Below are 26,597 nucleotides of genomic sequence, written 5' to 3' on the forward strand. Positions count from 1 at the left end.
CTCTGCTGGGGCTCCATGAAAGGAGACAGGAGGATGTTCCTGGTTTGTCATGCTGGGGGAGATTCAGAGAACATTGTGCCTGCCACTCCTCTGCAGGAAAAAGAAACCCCAACACACACTGCATTTTAAAGAAGCCCAAATCAATTTCACAGGGAAACTTCCTCTGCTGAAGCTTTGAATGGAAAGGGGGAATTTAGAGGGACAGGAGGGTCAGGAAAGGGAAGGTAGACTGTGGGGAGTGCGAGACGGGGAACCAGGCTCCTAGGGAAGAGGAAAGAGATGATGAAGAGCAGATGAGGTGAGTAGTGGGTGTGGAAAGAAAGCAGGGATCATGTGGAACAGAGGTATAGGCAGAGGCTGGGAGTGGAAGGGAGGCAAATATGGGATTTGCCGATATAGCTTATTTTGCTGAGAGATGCTGATAAAAACACGGGTTGTGATGGTCCCACAGACAGCTCACCAGGTGTTTGTGTAATAACCATCCCAATCCTACACTCTCCTTGTTGAGCACCCCAGGAAGTGATTGGATTTTTTGGAAAGGCACAGGCACTTTTCCTCCTCTGTCTGAAGTTAGTATAGCCCAGTTCCTGGTAGTTCCTTCCCACGCTCTGCCCGCTGCTGCAGCTAGGCAAACTACAAGGATCTGGAGGGCTGCAGGGGATCCCCCCATGTACTCTCTTCTGAGGAAAGGAAGCATCCTGACCCACTGGACATTGCTGGAATTTGTTCTGTGCTGCAAACAGCTCCTGCCCAGTCAGTTTTCTGCTGACTCCTCTTCAAGATCAGAGGAGGGAACCTGGCAGAAATTCAAAGCGGTGAGCCCAGCCCAGCCCACACCCTACTCAACACCTTTCAAAGGAAAAAAACCCCTTCCTAGAAGGCATCCAGCAAAACAGCAGAGATTACTGACAGCATCCCATCCTTTGCTAAAGCAACATCTGCTACTGGAAAACAAAGCGGATGGGGGAAGATGGTGTGGGACTGAGATGGAGATGGATTGTCAGAGCCTTGTGATTGACTGGTTGGGGGACACCTGACCTAGTTCTACTCTGGCAATGTCCCTTTTGCTGGGCAATTCTAAACGGTTCCGATGAGTTCCTGCAGCAGGTGAGGCAGGTGCTTTGGCTTGTAAAACTTTTATTTGCCTTGACTCACCCCATCATGGAAGCTTCCAAACAGCAGTTGCAGTTTTACACCTTAAAGCCATCAGAGACAAAATGACGACGTGCATGTGGCAGATGAGGAAAGTGGGCAGAAGTATGGGTTACTGCACAGTAAATTGCTCAGCACCACTGGGTACCGCTCACTCTCTCGGAAGAGCAAGAGACACCACTCCGTATACTTAGCTCATTCACACTAGAGAATACAGAATTGCTCTAGCTTCACTTCCAAAACATGCATGAAAACACCACAGTCCTTCCCCCATTTCCTTGAAGGCAGACAAATCCAACAGACTTTAAACCCCTCTCCATCCTTGTTGAAAACTGTATCTATACCCACAGGAAAACAAAACATCTAAGCAGGCAATTTGGAGATCAGAAATTTCTTTGTTTCTATCAACTAGTACAAAGTTGCCAGTCTATTTCCTTTGACATCCAGCAGCCTATCAGAACAAAGGAAAACTGAGAGGGTCACAACCTTCATTCTGGACACAAATTGGCTGCTGGTTCTCTACTGCCTAGCCATGGAGACAGGGAGAGGAGGTTACAGCCACAGAGTAATGTGTGAGATTAAACTGCAATCAAGGGATGGAGTGTGACCTGGGGGAGACATGCTGAAGACAGGAGAAACAGTCCTTAAAATAAACCCTTATTGTACACCTTGTTGCGAGCTCAGTGGATAATCCACCACACTTTAGATTCCTGCCGGTAGCCAGTGTGTTTATTTCCATAGAATCCTTCCCCTGCCATCAATAATAATTCAAAATGTGCAGAGATACAGGAATCTCAGCATTCTGCTTCTCTGAGTCATACTCTAGAGAAGGGCAGTTTCAGGGGACTTTGTGAACATCCCGTACCGTTGGCTTTCTCTAGTGATTATTAAGGTTCAGTTCAGTAACCTGAAGACTCTTGTGCAAGCCACACTGTTGAAAATTGAACAGTATTATTCAATGAACACGGAAAAGAAAGGGAAAATGAATATGGAGCCCCATGAAATGCAGAAAATCTTGTGGATGGAAAGGAAAATTGGTTCTGGTTAGGCTAAATCACGCCGATCTCTTTGGAATGCTTCAGTGGACCCTACCTGGAAACATCTGCAGGGATAAGAGTGTCCACCTCTCCAATGAGATTTTTGTATTTCAGCATAGATGGGAAGCACATGCCTATGATTAAAGGCACAGCAAAAACTGCCAGATTCCAATGAAGTGAGAAAGTAAGGAGAATGGATCTGAGGAGGAAATGTGTTCCAATCACAGGTAAGTAAACTTTCTTTTTCCTTTGAGAAATTGCCACTGCTGATTCCCACTCGTGGAAGATGAGCTAGCAATAACAAATCTTTTGGAGGGAAGCTGCAGAGTACCAATTAAATAAAGCCTCTAGGACCACTGTCCCAGAAAGATATCTGAATCAACTCTCAGCCTGGGAGACAGACTATGTGAAAATGTGAATAGATCAACAATTAGCAGCTTTACTGACCTCAGTGACAGACTCCGTAAGTGTTCCACAGATAATGCCTCAGAGCTCTCGGGATGTGCCTTAAGACCCTGTAGTGAAGTGACTCTGCAAGACTGCAGCAAGTCTGGATACAGAGCAATATATTGTTTATTTAGTCATGCATCCAACAGTGACAACAGCAATTTCATTCAAGTCCCCCATGAGCAACATCATCCTTGCTATCACTTCCTGCTGCCACTGTCTCATTAACACAGCTGCGCAGTGCTTGCCAGAGAGATACAATCAAATGTACAAAAGAACATGGATAAAAACACATCTCATTGACCTATATACTGTACCAGACCTTCCCTTGCTTCTCTTTCCCTTTTCTCATTTCCATTTTACATTTTTCCTTCCTCTTCAGATTCCCTCTCTTCTTTTGCCTGGTTTCTGTCTCTCTCACTTTCTCCTCTCAGCTCTTCTCCATTCTCAGACCATCGAAGTGTCTCTATTCTTCTCTGTCACTCTTTCAATATTCCACTCACTACATTCAACTGTCTCCTTCATGCTCCCTCGTTTGGATGGTTTATTCAGTAGTTATCTGAACAATCTCACATGAACTACAGAGCTCCCTATAACGGGTAGTACTAACACTGCCACTGTACATAAGAACGGCCATACTGGGTCAGACCAAAGGTCCACCTACCCAGTACCCTGTCCTCTGACAGTGGCAATGCCAGAGGCCCTAGAGGGAGTGAACAGAACAGGGAATTATCAAGTAACCCCTCCCCTGCTACTCATTCGCAGCCTCTGACAAACAGACTAGGGACACCATTTCTACTCATCCAATGGCCAATAGCCATTGATGGACCTAGCCTCCATGAATTTATCGAGTTCTTCTTGAACCCTGTTAAAGTCCTGGTCTTTACAACCTCCTCTGGCAAGGAGTTACACAGGTTGACCATGCGCTGTGTAAAGAAAAACTTCCTTTTGTGTATTTTAAACCTCCTACTTATTAATTTCATTTGGTGACCCCCTAGTTCTTATGTTATGGGAACAAGTAAATAACTTTTCCCTATGCACTTTTTCCATACCAATCATGATTTTATAGACATATATCATATCCCCCCTTAGTCTCCTCTTTTCTAAGTTGAAAATTCCAAGTCTTTTAAATCTCTCTTCATATGGGACCCATTCCAAACCCCTAATAATTTTTGTTGACCTTTTCTGAACCTTTTCTGTCTCTATCCCTTTGTAAATGATTTCTAACATTCCATTTGCTTTTTTGACTGCTGCTGCACATTGGATGGATGTTTTCAGAAAACTATACACAACTTCAAAATCTCTCTCGAGTAGTTAGAGCTAAATTAGTCCCCATATAGTTGGCATTATTGTTTTCAATGTGCATTACTTTACATTTATCAACATTAAATTTCATTTGCCATTTTGTTGCCTAATCACACAGGCTATGTCTACACTGGCACCCTTTTCCAGAAATGCTTGAAATGGAACAGTTTTCCATTATATGTATTTCCGGAAAAAGCGTGTCTACATTGGCAGGATGCTTTTCCAGAAAAACACTTTTTCTGGAAAAGCGTCCGTGCCAATGTAGATACGCTTTTCCACAAAAAAGCCCCGATCATCATTTTTGCGATCGGGGCTTTTTTGCGGAAAAGAAATCTGTACTGTCTACACTGGCCCTTTTCCGGAACAATTTTCCGGAAAAGGACTTTTGCCTGAACGGGAGCAGCATAGTTTTTCCGGAAAAGCACTGATGATTTTACAGTAGATCGTCAGTGCTTTTCCGGAAATTCAAGGGGCCAGTGTAGACAGCTGGCAAGTTATTCCGGAAAAGCGGCTGATTTTCTGGAATAAGTGGCCAGTGTAGACACAGCCTTAGGGTATGTCTATACTACAGAGTTTTTTTGGAAAAATGGCTGTTTTTCTGAAAAAAAACTTCAATTATGTCCACACTGCAATTGTGTTCTTCTAAAAGAAAATTGAAAGAACAGAGGGCTTTTTCAGACATTGGTAATCCTTATTCTATGAGGAAGAAGCCTTTTTCCGAAAGAGCTCTTTCGGAAAAAGGTGTGTGTGGACGGGGAAGAGAGGGTTCTTTTGAAAGAAGAGGAAAGAGGAAAAAAGCACAGGTGCCCTGGCAGCCACTCCGTCCATAGTAATCACAGCTGAAATGCAAGATAGTGTCCATTTGGTGTGGATGCTATCTTTCAAAAAAACAGATTGCTGTTTCGATGCCCTTTTGAAGTGCAGACGCTCTCTTTTGGAAGAAGCTTTTCCAGAAGATCTGTTCTGGAAAAACTTCTTCTGAAAGAAGCCTGCAGTCTAGACATAGCCTTAGTTTGGTGAGATCTTTTTGAAGTTCTTCAGAGTCTGCTTTGGTCTTCACTATCTTGAGCAGCTTAGTATCGTCTGGAAACTTTGCCACCTCAGTGTTTACCCCTTTCTCTAGATCATTTATAAATAGGTTGAATAGGATTGGTCTTAGTACCGATCCTTAAGGGACATCACTAGTTAGCTCTCTCCATTCTGAAAAATTACCATTTATTCCTACCCTTTGTTTCCTGTCTTTTAACCAGTTATCAATCCATGAGAGGATCTTCCCTCTTATCCCATTACAATTTACTTTACTTAAGAGACTTTGGTGAAGGACCTTGACAAAAGCTTTCTTTAAATCTAAGTTCACTATATCTTGTGGATCCCCCTTGTCCACATGTTTGTTGACCCCCTCAAAGAACTCTAGTGGATTAGTAAGGCATGATTTCCCTTACAAATACCATGTTGACTTTCCTCCAACAAATTATGTTCATCTATGTGTCTGATGATTTTATTCTTTACTATAGTTTCAACTAATTTGTCTGGTACTGACGTTAGACTTACCGGTCTAACGTCAGAATCAACTCTAGAGTCTTTTTAAATATTGGCATCTCATTAGGTGCAGAAGATAAAAAAGAGAGGTTACAAACCAGTTAATATTTCCACAATTTCACATTTGAGTTTTTTCAGAACTCTTGGGTGAATGTCATCTGGTCTTGGTAACTTGTTACTGTAAAGTTTATCAATTTGTTCCAAAACCTCCTCTAATGACACCTCAATCTGGGACAATTCTTCAGATTTGTCACCTCAAAAGAATGGTTCAGGTTTGGGAATTTCCCTAACATACTCAACTGTTTGTTTTGTGGACAGAACTGACTCCACCAGTATCCCACAATGCCTGCCCTGATGCTTCTGCTCAGTGTTTTGATCTGTGCTGCTCTGCAGGCATAAACCCCTCCCCTTTCAAAGCTCTAGGAAAAATCTGGCAGCTGAGTGAGCTGCTTTGTTTGGGGAACAAACAAAAAAAGCAAATCATTGGAATGCTTCTGTTCTGCCCTGGTAGGAAAACAGCAGCAGGCAGACTGCTGCTGCAAGGGTAGAGCTGGAGAGACTGCTGTGCTACTTTGACATTCCTCAGCACGGAGAGCTCACAGAGCTAGGAGGGAATCCTAAGCAGCGCAGGGATCAATTCTGCCTTCCCACAACACTGCACTGTGGGATGCTTAGCCAGATTGCTTTGCTCTAGCTGTTGACAGTGGAGCCAGCAATGTGGCCACAAAATGCCAACAATGGGAGGCAGAAAAACCAGTTTGACCGGTGTCAGAGCTGTTCCCCACTCTGGCACTCTGAGTGCAGAAGGTGAGGGCCCACAAGAGAGGTTCAAAACTTTGCCTGTACAGGCAATGGTTACAAAAAACTTCCCCCCAGAATCACAATACACAGATTTTGGGGAATCACTGCCATCAAGTGCTTTTCTATCCCTAAAAACCTGGGGTGAACATTTGAAATCATCTCCAGGAGTACCCCAAGCTCTTTTGCCCCCAAAAGAGCTTGAAAAAAAGAAAAACACAAGCTGCAGTCCCTGGTAGCTGACCCCCTTAGTCTGAGGCGCACAGATACATGCAGACAGACCTTCCAGGACACAAGAATCAAATCATTATCTTAAAAAAGTTACAGCTGCTCCCCGACTTACGGCCATCTCCACTTACGACCATCTGCACTTACGACCAAAGCGGTCATAAATGCGGATCCGAGTTACGAATGGTGATCTGCGTTTATGAACAGCGCGGTTGCCATGTAACTCTATGGGATCCGAGTTACGAACAGTTCGAGTTACGGACCAAGTGTCGCTCTCAGAGTTACGAACGAGTTACGGACCAAGTGTTGGTCCGTAACTTGTTCGTAACTCTGAGAGCGGCTGTATTTTTATTGCAAAACAAAAGATAAACTTGATAAAGCGTACTTGGTTGCTAGATGTTACAGAGCAACTAAGGAACACAAATTAAAACACAAAGGAAATCTCTAGGAACAATGCTTAGATGGTAATTGGGGAGGGGAGGCATAGACTTACACAGAGCAATTCAAACCAAACCACAAAAAGAAAAGTTACCCTGAACGCAACTGTATTCACTCTCCTCTTTTACTTACTTCTAATTTTCTCTTTGTTTAGTCTGCTCCCATGCCCTGAATTCCTTGGAGACATGGTAGTCCTCTCTGGGTTTAAATCATTCTCTGTCTCTCAACTCCTGGTTTATCTCTCCCACATACAGAAAGCACACAGGGAACCTATATCCTATTCAAATTTCAACCCTCTATCTCGATTGGTTCTCATGGCCCCCTGGTCAACACCTTTGCTAGTTACCTGAATTTAACCCCTTTGTCACTGGGTGCTGGTCAGCACTCCTCCTGTCCATTAAAACCGGTTTTCATTTTTGCATATTGCAGCACTTTTGTCACCAAACCTTCCTAGTGTAGACACAGCCCAAGTCAAAATCCCATACAGCACTCTTGGATGCTTGCTGAAATCTGGCTCTTCTAGACCTCCAGGATAGTAGATTCCAAAAACAAAGATGTTTGGTTGTGAAACTGACCAGCAGCGGCTTAATTGGGGACGCCTGTGGCAGAGCCGGACTATTGGAAGGGGGGGCTATGAGGGGTCTGGGGTGGCATTCCCCCCCCAACCCAGACCCCTCATAGCCCCCCCTTCCGATAGTCCGGCATATCTGATAGTCCGGCACCCCCTGGATCCTAAAGGTGCCGGATTATCAGAAGTTTACTGTATTTGTTTTTCGTATTAAGTTCAAAACACTAGCAGGGCCCATATGTATGACCGTAGGTGAAATTCAGTTAAGTACTCCTTAATTCATCCTTTGCTTAAGCTATCTCAAAGAAGACTATTATGGTGTCCATGTCTTGTGTTGACTCTCTGAGGAGATAGGAATTTCATCCTCAGAAAGAAGGCATAGTACTGTCTGACGGTAAATGCCATGCCTAAGAATTTTGTCCCCAAGGGTAACTAACTCCTAAGAATTTTGAGCTCCACTGATAAAGCCTGGGACATCTGTAACAGTCAGCTCTGGTAGCTAAATTTTCCTTTAGTTTTAGCATGTTTTCACTCATTACACAGACTGCAACAGAATGGGCCTCATTATTTTGGAGCTGTTGGTTTGTTTTTCAGTCCCTTGAGTGGGTCTTGGACTTGGTCACAGCAAAGCTAGGGCTGGGGATGTTGGGAGAGAAGACACTTTTCCTTTGAAAAATTCTTTTGGGCAGTTTTTTCTTACACATACCAACAAAGCACCTGGGTTTTACTACAGAACTTCACCTGGGATGTGTCAGACAAGTCCAGAACCTTCATCTCCTCCATGGCCTCAGAGAGCAGCATCTCTTCCTTGCAAAACATGTATTACTTTGAAAATATGCAGGTTGTGCTAAGCTGTCATTAATATTCCTCTCTTTTTCTTTGTAATGGCCTCCCTTGTCTGATCTCCTTCTCATAGGGGCAGCAAGAGACTTTGCAAAAGTCCATGGCTGGGGACAGGCAGACCATGTTCTCTCCTCCAGCACAAACTTGTAGGATGTAAGAGCAAACCTTCAATTATCACAGCACACAACTGTAAAACTTGCTGAACTGGAAACAAACATTCAGCTATTTCTAACCATCCCCTTCCTGCCTCTGCCCCAAAATTATCTCAAATAACATTCTCCTGAAACCTCTCTGTAGTCTGTAAAGCACACAGCTAAATTATAAGACAAAATGACTAATAAACAATATGAAAATACATATACTTCTGTCAATGCCGAACTGGGAACACAGCTTCTGAGACAACAGCATTGCTACATATTACTCACAGCAAGAACCCAGCTGAGAAGGTAGGGCACACAGCACTTCTCAGAGAGCCAGTTCATTCTCCTTTTTATATTGGAGAGCTAATGTGCACCCTTTAGTATGTGTGTTTTGGGTCTGTGCTTTCCAAGAAGCAGTGAATGCTTATTTGAAGTCATTAAAATGAAAAGCCCTAGTTTGGACTTCACTTGCCTAGAAAAGCTACTGGAAATGGACAGCAGTAAGAAACTGGTAAGACAAGCTTCCACCCCACTGAGCCAAATTGTTAGGTTAGTAATTGTGTTTTCTTCTCACTGAGTGGAAGACATCTTTAGTTGCTAAATACAGACCTGCGGAAAAGGTTCTTGGACCAATCCCCAGCCTCCATCTGAACGTGGTGGTTGACAGCCACAGAAACTTCCTGCAGATAGGAAGTTTCACCTTGATCCTTTTGCAATCAAGCTTTCACTTCTAACAGAGAGAAGCCAAGACGGGCAAAAGGCACTTGACAGAGGGCACATTTGAAGCTATTTCCATCTGCGTCCAGGGCGAAATTCCACCCTGTGCAGAGGGCCTGTATGAGGCGCTGCACCATTCACGGACTTCTGGGAGAGGATTTCTTTTCTAATATAGTTACTGTTTAGCAAGGACAATCCACCGAACCATATCCTCATTTCTGAAGATTAGAATAATGGTGCTAGGGATCATGCATTTGCTATGCTATTTGCTGGCCAGCATAAAAGGCCTTGGTGATTTTCTGTCACCATGTTGTACCTGTCCCATGTTTTACCCTGGTGAGCATATGCTATTACCAGTTCTCCTGTATAACCTCAAGGATGTCTCCTACTTGTGAAAACATGTCTACCCATCTTTGAATGCCTGTGTTAACAATTTACAGGCAGGATTATGTTATAGGAACCACAAGACAGTAAAGAATGGTTTCTGAAGAACTCAAAATAAAAAAAAATCCTTAATCCATAATCACGGAAAGTCTTAAATGTCCATTTGAGGAATAGTGATAGAAATGTAGCCGTGTTAGTCTGGTGTAACTGAAACAAAAAACAGGACTATGTAGCACTTTAAAGACTAACAAGATGGTTTATTAGGTGATGAGCTTTCGTGGGCCACACCCACTTCCTCAGATCAAATGGTGGAAGAAAATTGTCACAACCACATATACCAAAGGATACAATTAAAATAAAATTTAAAATGAACATATATGTTCATTTTTTTAAATTGTATCCTTTGGTATACTTGGTTATGACAATTTTCTTCCACTATTTGATCTGAGGAAGTGGGTCTGGCCCACGAAAGCTCATCACCTAATAAACCATCTTGTTAGTCTTTAAAGTGCTACATAGTCCTGTTTTTTGTTTCATTTGAGGAATAGTATGAGTAATTGCCCTTCTTTGCACATCATCTGTTAATGGAAAAGCCCGGCTGTTCCTGATTTGTTCTGGATGGTAAAATAAAGACCACCTGTGCTGGCTGAGAATTGGGGAAATTTGTGAGAGCATCCATTATGTATAAGATAACTGTCCACCGGCAAATTGCCTGCAATCCGTTAAAGGGAGAACTCCCAGGTCCCCTCAGTGGCAGCCTGGCATAAGCCTATTCCAATGATACAGCAGAAAAATCACTTTAATTTCCAATTAATCTGCTGGCATATCATACCTTTAATTAAAACAAAATCCACACACCTCCCTTTGTGAGGGAAGGGAAGCAGCCAGCAATGGAGCAGAAAGACTTGCAATCTTGGCTGCCTTTCAGAGCTTGTCCCCTTAAAGCTGATGGAGCAGGTGAACAGGCAGTCTGCCGTTTTTCACTAGGCACTGAGAGCAGTTTGTCGGCACAGATCTGACACATGCACTGAAGCCCCCGCAACACTTCAAGGGATGCTTTAGAGATGAGGGTTGGGATTGTGTGTACACAAAAGAGACGCTCCAGCCTACTCAGGTCTTGCCTATTTACTGTGGGTGGAGGAGGGGGAATTAATACAGGCAGAAGCAAGGGAAAAAATATAATAGAAAGATGTATTGCATGGAAACAAAACCGACTCCTCACTGGACAAAGCATGGGACAGACTTGGGTAAAAGATGGGAGAGATCTGCAGGCTGATAAGTGGAGAGATGATGAGTTTCAAGATATTCATTATCGTTTTAAATCTTAAAAAAGAATTATGACCCTACAACTAAATTTTCCCACGCCTTTCTTTATTGTAGTGTTTCTCTTCCTTGTATTCATTATTAATGTCAGCTGGGGGGACAAATTTAAATGTTGGCTTTTGAAAAATTAATTCTATTATAATTTCAGTCCCAAAGAGATGGAAGCAGCTCAGGTAAATGCTAGACACATCTTTGCATTTTCCGGCCCTCTGGCATATTGCCCAATTAGCTATTTGCATGTGAAGGCTCCCTTACAAATCTAACTCAAAAGGGAAAGATCTGGTAGAGGAATTGTGTTTTTAAGTTAATCAAGTTTTATTTTTATGGGAGAAACTATTTCACTTATGCTTCCCCATCAACCTTTGATTTTGCATAGAAACGAATAACTTTCAGTCATCCTAGGCATGACCGCTTATGGCTGTTTACACAGTGCAGTAGACAAGGGAAAATTATTGAGCACATTATAGATCTTACTTACAGAAAGAACTAGATAAATTCATGGACATTAGGTCCATCAATGCCTATTAGCCAGGATGAGTAGGAATGGTGTCCTTTGCCTTTGTCAGAGGCAGGAAATGGATGACAGGAGAGGGATTACTTGATGATTCCCTGTTCTGTTCACTCCCATTGGGGCATCTGGCATCGGCCACTGTCAGAAGACAGGACACTCAGCTAGATGTACCTTTGTTCTGACCCAGTATGGCCGTTCTTATGTACCCATTTTCAACCTGATTTTAGGCCTAAAGAATTTCAGTGCAACAAGTGAAATTTTCCATGACACCATATTTTAAAACTGATGAGAGCACTACATGGTATGAAGAGACTGAAATGGCCTTTAGTCTCAGAGTATATTCCTACCAGCTAATAGACTCATCAATGACTAGGAGGGATGGCAAAGATCACATAGCATCCATTAGATAGGCTGGTAACTTTTTCACACCCAAAGTAAAGGCTCTGGTGGGATTTGAGTATCAACATCAGGGGGCATCCCCCAGGATCTGGAGGAGTTGTGATTGGTCTAAGGGTGTTAAAGACTAGTTGACTATCTGATAAGTAAATGCTTATTGATAGTCAGTCAACTAGTCGATTCCTCCCCCTTTTACATTTCAAAGATGGAATGCGGAAGTGCCTATCGACTAGTCGATAGAAATTCCATCAACTACTTGACTAGTCAATTAACCACTAGTTAACATCCTTAGATTGGTCACATAATTCTGTATGCTCCTTAGTCCTGTATCAGAAGAATGAACAGACTGAGGAATTATGATTGGTCACCTATAGTGGATTCCCTAATAATTGACATTGTTACTTTTGTTTAAAACAAACTTCAGAGAAAAAAAAATCTCTCAAAGCTCCCAAAGGCCTGGAGAACCTAGAAGCTCAGAGGAGTTTTCCAAATGTAGACAGAGGAATAACCAGATGAGACTTGATTCTCTTTCCTAAGAGGCTAAAAAAGTATCAGAAAGAAAACAGAAAGAAAAGACTGTCTTTCCCATTGTCCTCTTCAAAAATTTAAACATCTGTTTGAGTTAAAACCCTAGTATGGGTCAAGCAGAATGAAAACCCTAGTATGGCTTGAGCACAGAGAAGACTGCCAGTTATCCAAACTCGGGAAGTTTGAAATGTCTCCATCCAGCCTATGCTAGCTACTGGGAGGAATGCTAGAGCTCAGTGACTCCAACAGCAGGACATCTCTGTCATCCAACCCCAGCGCTGGTGGGGTAAGTGATGTTTTTGTTTTTATTATTATTTTTAAATGAGCTGAAAAGACATTTTAAACACTCAAATGACTGAAGGAGTAAGAACTGAATCCCCACTGTACCCAGAAGAGCAGCATTCAACACAACCTAAAACTTACCTTCCACAAGCAGGTTTGAATGCCACGTGGATCATACTACCATGCACTAAAAGTTTCTAGTGTGCTTTGATGTACTTCTGAGCAGCAGATGCCAAAGGGCCATTTAGGATGCAGCAAGCAAGGTTACTGTAGGCTTACACCTTGTTTGTCAGGCACAAAATCTCTAAGTAGACAAGACTGGAACAGCAATGTTTAAATATGTAGGTCTGTCAAACAGCTTTCAAGACAATGGAGAATTTTTGGAGGAAACAAGGACCTGGCTGGTCCTGATGCCGCCAGCTTTACCGTGTTGTATGTGATATCAGCAGCACAGCACCTGCTGCAACACCACATAGCAGTGGGAACACACCGGACCTTGACTAACGATGCTTTAAGGTGGAAATGTGCAGAGTGCTGGTTGCCTAGCTTGGAGCACTCTCCACTTTCTCCTGAAATTGTTGGCTTTTCAAAAAATCCAGAATAGGTGGTCGTTTAGTTATGTTTAGCACTCTACAGAGATTCTGGGTTGACAGCTTTCCATGCTCTGGTCCTCTAGCCACAGCACAGATCCAGCATCAGTAATGGCAATACTAGCTTTCTCACATAGTTCCAACATGGCCAGCAATGCCGTCTGCAGGACAGGGTAATTTACTCTCTCATTCACTTCAGGTCTCTACTGAGACTGCACACTGTGTTAGTGGCTATTCTCCCTCTCTTCTGAAGGGAGCCCAGAGCAGAAAACATCGTACCTTATATTAAGGTTAACCTCAATTATGTGCTACTCAAACACGCATTAAAATGAGGAAACAGCCATGCTGCTCTGCGCAGATGCAAGAGGAAATGGAAATGTTGGAACAAGCAGCTTGGCATAGGCTGTTGGCTGGGCGAAAGGTTTATTCCTGGGATGCTGCTTTCCTGCAGACTAAGGAAAATTAAATTTAGCACTTTGCAAATAAATAGGTTAAGGCTGAAAGGACACTATTTAGGAATTTATTGCTTACAGCAGCTTCAGAGATTATAGATCCATCACAGTCTATTACCTTGCTAGTTACTGTTTCCATTCTGTCTGTCATTCCCGCTTACAGAGTGGTCCTTTCATCGGATCTTTTTCTGTTCCAACACCAAACTGTCATCACACTAATGGAATTACACAAAGAAAAACATCTTCGGGCTTCAGCAACTCTCCTGCCAAAAGCCAAGGACATCTCCCCTGCTTTCCCTGTGCAATGTGATAAAATTCCCTGCATAAGAGATCTAAAAGGAGATGTAACAACCTTATATGAAGTACAACAAAGGACAGCTGTCTTGCTCCTCGCCGTGACTGTAAAGTGGCATCTTAACTCTGACTTTCAAAAGCATCAAAGCTTTAACAGTAGCAAATAGGACTCCCTTGCAACCTACCTCTACTGAAGGTTTGTTATAGCTTCAGGATAAAGACCATGTTTTGCAGAAGATGTGAGAAGAAATGCTTATTAAACATAGCCTCACCAGAACTCACCACATCAGGTATGGACTACATGAGTGCAGGTGCATTGCATTTCCATTTTGCACACAGTGATACCACTTCTTACCATCATGTTAATATCTGCGCAGAGGTTCCCCCTCCAGACCTAGACCAGCTTTCCTGACCACATTCAGTGACAACTATAAAATAAAATATTAAGGACCAATTTCAAAGGTTGACAAATCCCTCACTTTGAAGTTGATATTAATGGCAGTTCCTCTGAGCAAGTTCAAACAGACTTAAGATCATCAGTTACATATAAAAGTGCTACCTCTACTACTCAAATGCTTTATTTCCACTGACATTTACTACAGACTAGGAGCAGTTTATGTTGTGTAAACCATTGTTTGGTACATTCTGACTTAGTCCCCCCAAACACAGGCAGGCTCATCTTCTTTAAATAGTAACTGGTGACAATCCCAAAGTTTAGCCCTGGGACTTATATAAAAGTCTGAGGCCTTCATTAGCTCTCAGCAATCCTATTTTCCCTAAGAAGGAGGAAGGAAGTAGATGTTTTCAGTAAGATGGTTATACAAACAGACTTGACAAGAAATAAGTCTTTGAATTACTTGCCTGAAAGATGCTCTCATGCAGTTGACAAACAAGAGGTAGTGTACTCAATTCTGCTTATGAAACACAAGGTCCAAACAGTGTCAAAAGAGAAATCACTTATCACACTCAGACCAAAAGAATTACTGAATGCAGATCCTTTGTAAATGCATTTTGGATTGATTCATGTATGAGCCAGTGAAATGAAAGATATATGGGAATGGGTTAGTTTTTCTGTAATTCCAAAGTACAAGTATTAAATCAACCTAAATTGCATTTTCTGATAATGATTTCTGTTACAAGTGAGCTCCAAATTCTTTACTCAGATCTTTTACAAATATTTGTAACAAAGAAATTTCACAGAGTGGTGGACAGTAACGTAGCTTGGGATTCGTGTTACTATTATAGCAATCAACATCCACAGCCACAAACACTTTCCATTGGTTTTCAGTCCACACCTGCGTTCTGTGCTTAATAGCATATACAGCATCATGTCAAAGATACAAAGATGAACAGGTCCATACTACACACAACCACTCTGAATGAATCTGAAGAGAAAGCATGGTACATTGTGCCTATGATCCCCATGCTGGGAAGTACATCAAATCTTGAGGCGTGCCATGAATGAATACTCGGTATGCTTTCAACCATCCTCAGCATGGAATAAACTGAAGAATAAATTGGCATGGAATAAATTGGAGATGCCTGCAAGCAAAGCAGAAAATGCAATGGCGTAATGGAGGAGAGCTCTATTTGGGATTTTTGCTTTTCTTCAGATGGGTGCAGAAAAAAGGAAGTGCAGGGTAATCCTGGTAAGTGAAAGGCCTCCGGGGACACTGTCTTTCAGACAGGCTCAAGTTCATACAAGCCATATAATGGGTGACAGGTTTTGAGGCTTGGGTTAAATGGAGCCCTTTTCCAAGTGCAGAATTCAAAGTCTACTCTACAGGCTGGTTTAAGCAATGTACTCTAGATCTTTAGAAACTACAAGTCAATGCAGCAGTAAGAGTGCCCAACAAAACACAGGAGTTCTGGGCTCCTATTCATGTTCCTTGAAATGGTATGGCTCTTCCAGTGATTAGGAACTCCCCAGAACTTACACTCTTGTTCTGATTCCACTCCTTACATGCTATTATTCATCCCTGCTAAGCTGGCTGGTCTTGGGAAAACTAACCAGAAACCTTGCCATCCAATTCTAACTTATTCTATATCAGCAGCAAGAACGAAAGGATGTTGTAGGAGCCACTACCTTGAGGTTATTCTGCAGGAGCTGGCTATCCTGGTTTTAGGACCTTTAGGCACAAGAAGAGCGGTTTGCTGCGATACTACTCTAGGATGGTAGAATCCGCTCTTCTTGCTCTCCTTGTTTTAGGCAGGGACCAATGGATAATGAAAACCAAATAGCTGTTCTTTATACAGGCTGGGCCTGTTTTGCTGTCTTGGCATATTATCTCCAATGTACTGTTGCTGGGACATATTGGAGCTTATTCCCTCTAACCTCCATTTTTAGGAGAAATTAACATGCACTTTCTCTTTATTCATTACTTACTCTTTTTATTCTTGTGAATAAAAATATTCCCTAAACAACATATGTTCAGTCAGAGCTGCGTGGTTAAGTGAAGTTGGAATAAACAATAATAATTGAGCAATATCAAGGTGGTGACAAATCAGAATTAAAGCTTTCACACAGACCTTGGTGTCCTCCCCTATATGTTAATAACAAACTCTTGCTCACTTCCTTCAGTGTAGGACTTGAAGGGCTACCAGAACAGCTCCAATTCAGCATATTCCCCCAAAGGAGTCCTTAATGAAATGAGAAATAGTCAGGGAATTTGCAGCTGAGCTGACAATCTGCTGAGATACATTGGTATCAGAGAACTCTGAGTTTCCTAAATCAAAGTTTCCTTCTTTTTCATTTGAGGCTTTGTACATAAAGAACTGTGAATGAAACAGCGGGGTTAGGGTTTAGTGACACGGCTCTGCATGTTTTGCAAATTCACAACAGCACCAGGGAAAATGAGAAGCAGGCATCAAAAGCTGCTTTTTAAAAACAACCACTTCATGTGTTCTGTAATGAGGTCTTTGTATTCCCCAAACTCTTCGTCTTGGAGTCATCTCCCTTCCTCTCAAGTGAGCCAATCACACAAAGTATCTTTGCAAAAGACCAAGGCTTTAAAAAAAATGAAATGGAATTGAATTTAGTGCTGCTGAAAGGTGGTATGTATCCAGAGAAAAGAGAGAGCAGCCAGGGCAGTAACCTAGTAGGCTTCCTCACCCTGTTCCACTAATGAGCCTCAACCTCAAGCCCGGTTGAAGGCATCGCTAAGAAGCAGTCTATATACGAATAACAAAAGCACTTTACATTTGGTATCTCTACACTGCTTTCAGCTAAAAAGTCCTAAGCGCTGTACATTTAATTAAGCGTCTCATTCCTCTCCAAAGTAAAGTGAATAGAATTGTTCCGGACCCATTTTATAGACGAGGAGAAAAATGGGCTGATTAAGTGATGAGTTCAAGGTTTCAAAGCAAGTCAATGGCAGAGATGGGAATAGAAACCAGGAGTCTTTTCCCTAGATCTTTGCTCTAATCACTAAATGACTCTTTCTCCCTTACAGAAAGTAAGCAGCTCTAACACATGCCAGATCGTGGGGGGAGGGGAGAAGCAGGGACAGAGATTTACAAAGGAGCACTCCACTCAAGCCACGATACTGATACAGACACTAGCCTCTGCTGAGACACCTAGTCAGGGTACCAGTTACCACTTGTGATGGCGGCTTGCATGTGGTGAACTAGACAGTGACCACATACATTTTCATATAGGAATAAAGACTATTTGGCAAGAAAAGTGTTTTATTTTAATTAAGAATGTTCATCAGGACAGACTATGGCTCTTTCATACTTATCCGTGACACGATGGCAGCTCAGCTCATGGGACTCCTTGGCCTCACCTGCAATATTTGTTGTGACAGTATCACATCTGCTTCCCAAGATCCATAAACCTGGACACCCCGGACGTCCCATATTCTCTGGTATTGGCACACTCACTACTGGTCTATCCAGCTATGTAGACTCTCTCCTCAAACTCTACGCAACCAACACCCCCAGCTATCTCGAAGACACTACTGACTTCCTAAGGAAACTACAAAACATCGATAACCTCCCCAATAACACCATCCTTGCCACCATGGATGTACAAGCACTGTACACCAACATCCCACATGAAGACGGATTACAAGCAATTAGAAACACTATCCCAGAGGACACTACTGCCAACCTGATAGCAGACCTATGTAACTTTGTTCTCACCCACAATTATTTCCAGTTTGAGAACAACTTATACCTCCAGATCAGCGGCACAGCCATGGGTACACGCATGGCCCCACAGTATGCTAATATCTTTATGGCTGACCTAGAACAACGTTTCCTCAATTCCCGTCCCCTTTTACCCCTTCTCTACTTACACTACATCAATGACATCTTTATGATCTGGACGCATGGCCAAGAAACACTGGAGACATTCCACAGAGATTTCAACAACCTACACCACACCATCAATCTCAGCCTGGACCATTCTACACGAGAGATCCATTTCCTGGACACCACAGTACAAATCACCAATGGAAAATTAGTCACCACTCTCTACAGAAAACCCACTGACTCATACAGTTACCTACATGCATCCAGTTCCCATCCAGCACACACCATACGATCCATCATCTATAGCCAAGCCCTTCGATACATCCGCATCTGCTCTAATCCCACTGACAGAGACCAGAAACTTCAGGATCTCTACCAAGCATTTATAAATCTCAACTACCCACCCGGAGAAATAAAAAAGCAAATTGAAAGAGCCAGACGAATACCTAGAAACCATCTACTTCAAGACAAACCCAAGAAAACCAACAATAGAGCACCATTTGTCATCACCTACAGCCCCCAACTTAAACCTGTCCAACACATTCTCAATAAACTACAGCCTATACTGGAACAGGATACTAAACTCCAAGAGGCTCTGGGAGACAGACCCATAGTCTCCTTTAGACAACCACCTAACCTCAAGATGATTCTTACCAACCACCACAGGACATACCACACTAATACCAACCCTGGCACCTTCCCTTGCAACAAACCCCGTTGCCAGCTTTGTCCACATATTCACTCTGCTGATACCATTATTGGACCTAACCAAGTGAGTTATAAGATCAAGAATACATATTCCTGCGCATCCAGAAATATAATTTATGTTATCATGTGCCGACAGTGTCCGTCTGCTATGTACATTGGACAAACATCTCAGATGCTTCGCCAAAGAATCAATGCACACAAAACAGATATTAGACAGGACCACAAAGAAAAACCAGTTTCTTGCCATTTCAACCAGAAAGGACACTGTCTCAACGACTTAACTACCTGCATCCTACTTCAAAAGCATTTTAAATCTGCACTCGAAAGGGAATCCTCTGAACTGTCATTCATGCTAAAATTCGACACTCTATGTGTTGGTCTCAACAAAGGCGCCAACTATCTTACCCATTACAAAGATAGCTTCCCCAATTATCACTTCTAATGCCATTATCTCACAGACATTTACCTTTTCCACACTTCCCCCCCCATCCTCCTTCTGTTCTGAAATGTGATTTGTCCTTTTCATATGTGTTCAATTTTTTAAAATTGTATCCTTTGGTATATATGGTTGTGACTATTTTCTTTCACTATTTGATCTGAGGAAGTGGGTCTGGCCCACGAAAGCTCATCATCTAATAAACCATCTTGTTAGTCTTTAAAGTGCTACATAGTCCTGTATTTTGTTACAAGGCTATGTGTCACTTTTAAGATGGGGATTGAGTCTCAGTTCGAAGAGACATATCTCTGGCAGAGCAAACACTGTACGAACGGAGTGCAGCTGTGGTGGCATAAAATGCTACCCATCCCATGTACATGCTATCTCAGGTGGGTATATAGCCCCTCCTGTTGCTTTCACTGTCAAGGCTATACTGTTTTTAGCATGCTAGTTTGATCCGATCTAGCACATGTATATCTCCTTGAGCTGGGTCAATGTGAAGCGTAGACTTAGCTCCAAGTCTCAAATGCACTGGCACTTGTGGAAGAGGAGGGAAATCAGACTTGTGCAAAGAACTGTCAAGTCAGTAATTAGATTAATTACTATTATCTGTGATGCGGAATGACCAGAAGTCCTTCATGTGGTCCTGCTAACATATGCAGTGCCCAGATGAGACCAAACTGCTTTGATGGCTGCGATCAGGCTGAGCAAAGCACATAAAAGAACAACTTGAAGGCTGCCAGGTTTTTTAAATGGTTTCTCTGTGGGGAGAAAGAAAGAGAGAATCGAGTCTGTGGAGGCCATGGAGGGAGGGGACAGGCTCATATTAACCTATTGGCAGAGATGCTTGGAAAGGTCCCCGGATATGCAAGGAAATCCCATCTGTGAATGTCTACCATCATGGCCTGAAAAAGCTTGGGGCAGGGCACTTGGAAAAGCACCTCCATGGTGGCTAAGAGTAAAGATTAGCAAACAACAGAGACAGAGCATGCTGAATGGCCCCACATTAACAAGCTTATTCTCACATCTCCCCGTGAATCTGGTTTTCCGCTTTTAAAACCAAGGCTATGTAACTGGATTAGCACTTAAACATGACAGCCATTTCCTACTTGGATAGCGAAACCTGAATGTGTCTCCATCCTCCCCTGGATTACACTATAAAACAAATTTCAGGTCCTTGAGAAAACCTCTCATCCTCTTCTCTTCCCAGAAAGCACAGACTGAGTCAATGAGGCCTGGAGAATTCTATGTCCGCTATTACTGACTCCTGGCTAGTGGAGGTTTTCTCTACCATCTGCCATGGTAAGGGAGAATGAGGAGGGTATTCATCACTGATTCCCTTCGACCAGATTCTATACCAGAATGAAAGGCAACTGAGGCTGTGTTTACCCGCATTATGCTCCTGAGAGCTCTATGCTCAATGAGTCTTTCTGTTGGTTTCTCCTTTGGAGTCTGCAATTCTTGAGGCAGATTAGTTTAAAAGGGCAGAAAATACACACTTATGACTCCATTAAGAGAAAGGAAAACTATTTCAGGAAGAAATGCATGCAGCCAGATTGATAATGTGGCAGAAATTGGAGCATGTGGTGAGCAGGATGAAGACAGGGGCAAGAATTAAAGAAATGTACCAATGTGGAATGGAGACAGGCACTGAGAATGAAACATGGTTTTAATACAATATTTATTCAAATAACCTCAACAGATTGATTGCTACATCCTGCTTCAGAACTGTTGATTTCAGAGACCACACAAATTCCTGGCTGACCTTTGCCGCAATTCTAATGCAGCACATTTGGCATTAACACATCACACTCGCACACAAATGGCGCATGCCTCCTGCAGCTGAGAAACTAATCCACAGAAGCCACGCAGAGAAATTGAAAAACAAAATATAAAAATAAAATAACGTGTAATTAACAAGAATGAGGAGTTAATAGAGGCCTGCAATCTCAAATCAATCTCTCTCTGCCTGGCCTGCTCCACCGATGAGCACCACTGCTATTTTTGATTGTGTGTGCAGGAGTGCGAGACGGCTGCTGGAAGAACAGCACTCTATCAAAACTGTGACTTCTTTTCACTCTTGAAACTCACCGAAGAGAGAGGAGGAGGGGGATGAGAGAGATACAAGAAGAAATGAACAGCTGGGGACATGCTACTGAAGGACACTTATTGGTGAGTTCAAAGTGGAGGTAATTGATCTTGCAAGCATGCTAAGCACATGTACACAGCTTCATAGCTTCCACACCACTGACAGCTCACGTCATCCACATCCACATCTAACGAGCAAGCACAACACTCATACAGGAAGAGCAGATGGGGAAAAACAATCCACTTATTAAACGGCTCATTTTGAGACCTATACAGTAATTACAGAGGGGCCCTAGCTACTCTAAAGTTAAGGCTGCATTGTGATTAGTACTTAAAGGATTTAAACTGTCTATTTCACACACAAATGATTACATTCTGTCTCCTGGTTTAACCCACTACTTTTTCATTGGCTAGTTGAAATTTCTGTTCTAATTTCTAGGTCAAAGACTATATAACTTTGCCAGAGGAAACATTTAAAAATGAGGCCTTTTTGAAATGTCTCTTGAAGTCTACTTTTTTCAGGATCCCTCTAGCTAACCCATGAGAATCACACAGGCTCCACACATGTTCGGGTAGCAGCTTAGATGTAGGGCAGCTTTTCACAGTGTGTAACTTAACCACAATGCTATTCTTCTTAATCACTATAACCTCATTTAGTTCCAAAGATGACATGCAACTGCTGCTCACGGATGGAGCTCAGCCTGCTTTAGTCCGCAGGGGTACTGCACCACCCCTAAACTCTGAGGAGACCAAAACTGCAGGCTAGGCCAGCAGGGGGCATGAAGGGGTGAGTGGGACTCTGGGGTTTGAGAGAGAGAAGCCAGGCTTGATATGGGAAGAGTGGACTGTGAGGGGCAGCCAAGTATCAGGAAGAAGCAACTCTCTTCACCACATCATTTTTAGACACAGAAATGCCAATTTAGGCCATTTGCTGAGGTTTTTACGCTGCTCTCTGTGCTGTAACATGGCATATCTACATAGGATTATATACAAGATGCATGATGATTCAATGTAAAGCTTATATTAGCTCTCTCTGGAGCCGAACAACTCACTCATGGCTTCTCCATTCAAAACACATCCACACAAACCCACATCTGCAGTGAATCAGGTCTATCTTACTATTGGTTATGTTAGCACTTTTATATTGCTTTATATTTTGGCTTTTTTGTGACGTGTGTCCCCTGCAAAGGGATTATTTCAATTTGCATGGAATATAGTACCCTGTGAAGGAAACAGAAATAAAAATATGTGAACTACCTAAGCTATCAACTCTGCTAATCCTCCTGATAGAAGTTTTCATCAAACATGGAAAAATCCCTTTATTGCAAGGACACTATAATTCACATACATTTTGAGGGAGGAAAAAGGGATGAGAATTTAGCTTTAGGCCAGGGGTTGGCAACTACATCAAAATTCAGAACAAGTGGGCAACAAAGAGCCAGTATAAGAATGCCCATTTGCATGACTGAAAATATATAACTTAATATTATTAATAGTTGACATGATGATTAATAATAGCATAAATGAAACATTGTACTCATTGTACTCCCATTATTTAATGGGACTTCTGCTGCTGTATCTTTTTGCATATTCCTTTGAAGTTTACATCATAACTGGTTAAATTCAGCTTCATTAACGCATTCAGGTTACCTTCTGTCAATTTTGAGCGCAAATTACCTTTGATTTGATTCAAAAGACAGAAAGCCTGCTCACACATATAGATGCAGCCAAACATTGAAAGTAAGGCCAAGCTGATGTTCTGCATGGTGTTGTATGTGACAAGAAGTTCTTTCCAAGATTGCAGAATCAGATTATCATCATGCTCTAATTTCTTCATGTCAGCCCATTTGTTCAGTTTTGCCAATTCTGGAAGTTGTCAAGCAAGTGATTCTAAATCAGAATTCAGCTTGATGAATTTTTCCACCCAGATATCTGACTCCTTGAAATCTGTTATTTTCATTTCCAAATCACTAACTGAGATACCTGAAATGACTGTCAAATCCAGTTCGTCAACAGACACTTTATGTCAGTGGTTCCCAAACTTTTTGCATCATACACCCTTTTTTGATTTTTGAGAAACCCTCACATCCCTCTCCCAAAAAAATAACAGCAAAACTTGGGGTGGGATTGACGGGGTGTGTGTGTGGCTGGGTCGCCTAGCATCCCCCCGCCCCTGGAATTTCTTCATGCTTCCCCAGGGGGGGAACGCCCCCCAGTTTGGGAAGCCATGCTTTATGTGGACGAATCATCATAAACTTAAACAGAGCACTGTGTTGGCAAAAGTCAACAAAACGAGACTCAAATGCCATCATGAGCTCAGAAACAAACCCAGCAAACTGCTGCAAATCAAGGCTGTTATTCGGATTTTCTCTCTGATTCGAATCATGAAACATTCATAATTTTTCAAAATGTCATAAGTCTGTCCATGTTGATATCTTTGATTAAGATAGTCAATTTTGACTGAAATCCAAACACTGGCTGCTGCAGAACCAGGACTGTATTTCCTTGACCTTGTAGCTTAAGGTTCATCTCATTCAAATGACAGGTAATGTCGACAAGATAGTGAAACATGAGCAACCAGTCACAGTCTAAAAGCCTGATGAGTTTGTCACCCTTACAAAATAACGTCAGTTATTCCAAAATAATGTATTGTGCATCTACACAGCAAGCCCATTATTTTGAAATAAATTTGAAATAATGGGTTCCTTATTCTGACTTCTGTAAACCTTATTGTATGAGGAGTAAGAGAAGTCAGAGGAAGGTGCTCTATTTTGAAATAAGTGCTGTGTAGACGTGCCCAAATTTGAAATAAGTTATGCAATTGGCGTAGATCAAGTTGCATAGCTTATTTCGAGTTTATCCCTGCTGTGTAGACATGCCCTTATGGATCTCGGCACCCTTTGTTTGATTTTACATTGGTAATATCTCAATCATTTCTTCGCGCACAGCATTTCTGCAAATATATCACCCCAGAATACACAACTGACTAATGTCACATATGTGTTTTGTTCAAAGCAAACAAAAAATAAGTAAATGTACTCAAAGTTTGCATTTCTTCCTTGTCGATTTGATGGGCCATTTTCACAGCTCCGTCATGAACAGTTTTGGCCGACAATAGCATATCTTGACTTTTCTGTACGATTTTTCTCTTTGTTATGAAACTCATCAAGTAGTTCATGACCAATTTTTAGAATGCATTTCTTCACATAACCCATAGTGAAAAGCTTCCCCTCTCAAATAATGCTGTATGAGCCTGCAAAAATTGCAGAGTTTAAGCTCCCACCTTTTTTTAACCATGCCACCAGGCTATTTTGTCCAATGTTCATTTTTCACTGCAGCTCCTCGGAGGCTTTTTTTCCTGCGTAACCCTGAGGGTATTTTGTAGCAAATACTGCATGTTTTGTCATTAAATCTGTTTGTTTGAGAACAGTCTCTCACCACAAATGAGACAGTGTGGAGATCCAGACCTATCCATAAATGCACACAAGTCTCTTTTGAAAATTTTGATACTCGTCATCTCTCTTTCTCTTCACCATTTTTACTGTTACAGGGTTACAGAGTTCACCATCACCTATGATGATGGAAGAAATCCTTGACCAATCAAATAAAAAGAGAATATGCATGACTCCCAAAGAGCAGAGAGGATGGATGATTGTTAAAATGAACAGTTAAAGGTGAAATAGACCAAAAAAAAAATCTTGACATGTGTAATTATGCATTTTTAAAATTCCGAATTACTTTTTCATTTAAATTTAAAAAGTCGTGTGTATTTTGGGAGTAACAAAAGGGCCATATTTGGTCCTGTACTGAGCGATATATGGCTCTAGAGCCATAGGTTGCAGACCCCTGCTTTAGGCAATACAGGTGGCCCCCGACTTGCGATGTGACCCGTTCCTGGAGAAGTCATAACTTGAACCAGCATTTACGATAGACTCTGTGCATTGTCTTAAATGCGGGCTGAGGACATAAGTCGGGGATATCGGCCCCTTCCACACTCACAAAAATGGTTGTAAGTGCGGGGGATCGCAACTCTGGCCAGCATAAGGTGGGGGTTTCCTGTATTGGGAAGAGGACTGATCTTGGTTACAGTTGATAAACCTCTACATAGAATCAACCCGTCTAAAATGCCGTAAGCAGTAAAGGAGAAGGAAGCGCTAGGATTGCCACAAACAGAAGTAAAGGTCAGCAAAACAAGTTTCTGTTGAGCCAGCCCCAGCTGCTCTCTTTGCTCATCAGACATTAGCAGCACCATCACAGCTACTTTCCTTCCACATTCCACAGTTACAATTAGCACACAGCCAGTGTCTGTCCTTACGGAGTGTCCCTCTTCCATCAAAGAGCCCCCAAAGTGAAGTGGCTTTTATTCTTTTTACCCCCCTTTCACTTGGCTTCAGTAAACAAAAGTAAACCACATGAGAAGCCAGCTTCAGCTCTTCAGATTGCCTTGAAGTTTTGCAGGGATGGCTGCTTTTTATGCATCTTCAATCCAGTCTTTTAAATAACAACTTAAACAAGTGTGGTTCAAAGGCTGTCTGAGTGCAGTGGCTGTTAATTTAGCACATCGCAAAGAAGCTGTTGATTTTATATTACTTCATGAAACTCACTCCATCTGGACTCGAATAAAGGTTTTATTTGCAGCGAGTGGTGCCAGCCTCATTCAAAGTCACAATGCTTCCATTTTTATTCTCTCTCTAAAACAGGGGTGGGGAACCTCAGGCCCGTGGGGCAAATGTGGCCCCTGGCTTGCCTGGATCTGCCCTCAGACTCAGGGCCCCTCCTGCATTGGGGAGCCTGTGTTGGGGCGCCAGCCACCTGCCTCCCCACCGCAGGGCTGGAGTACAAAAATCTACTAGACTGGGCCCCCTAGGCTCCGGTGTGTGAGGGGAATGTGGGGAGTGTCTTTCTCCTTCTCAGTCAGGCGCCATGGGAGGGTTTGTGGCCCCGACCCGAAAAAGGTTCCCTGCCCCTGCTCTAAAATCTTGGGAAGTCTCCTTTAAACTCATAAAAACTACATCTCTGGGATATTTCCCAATGACTCACTTTGGGGAGCTGTGCTCACTTATGATAAGTTTGGTAGAAAAGAACATCATAGCTAAGAGGTGGAACTAGGTTGAGCTCCCCATCCTAGAGGGTGAGACT

At 42.4% G+C, this 26,597-nt stretch overlaps 1 protein-coding gene across 8 annotated transcripts in view; it reads right to left on the bottom strand.

Moving 5' to 3' along the window:
- MAD1L1 (mitotic arrest deficient 1 like 1) overlaps window positions 1-26,597 on the bottom strand; it is a 749,374-nt gene that overhangs the window by 118,445 nt on the left and 604,332 nt on the right. Inside the window, exon 18 of one of the 8 annotated variants that reach the window (XM_014581068.3) lies at window positions 2,623-2,739. The exons of the other annotated variants lie outside the window; for them this stretch is intronic. Within the exon in view, the coding sequence (XP_014436554.3) occupies window positions 2,638-2,739 (102 nt within the window). The 3' untranslated portion in view covers window positions 2,623-2,637. Of the gene's footprint in view, window positions 1-2,622; window positions 2,740-26,597 lie in introns of those variants that run through there. 8 annotated transcript variants of the gene reach the window in all.

Source organism: Pelodiscus sinensis, chromosome 15 (genome assembly GCF_052426305.1).
Source record: "Pelodiscus sinensis isolate ZL-2025 chromosome 15, ASM5242630v1, whole genome shotgun sequence".
NCBI classification, from domain to species: Eukaryota; Metazoa; Chordata; order Testudines; family Trionychidae; genus Pelodiscus; species Pelodiscus sinensis.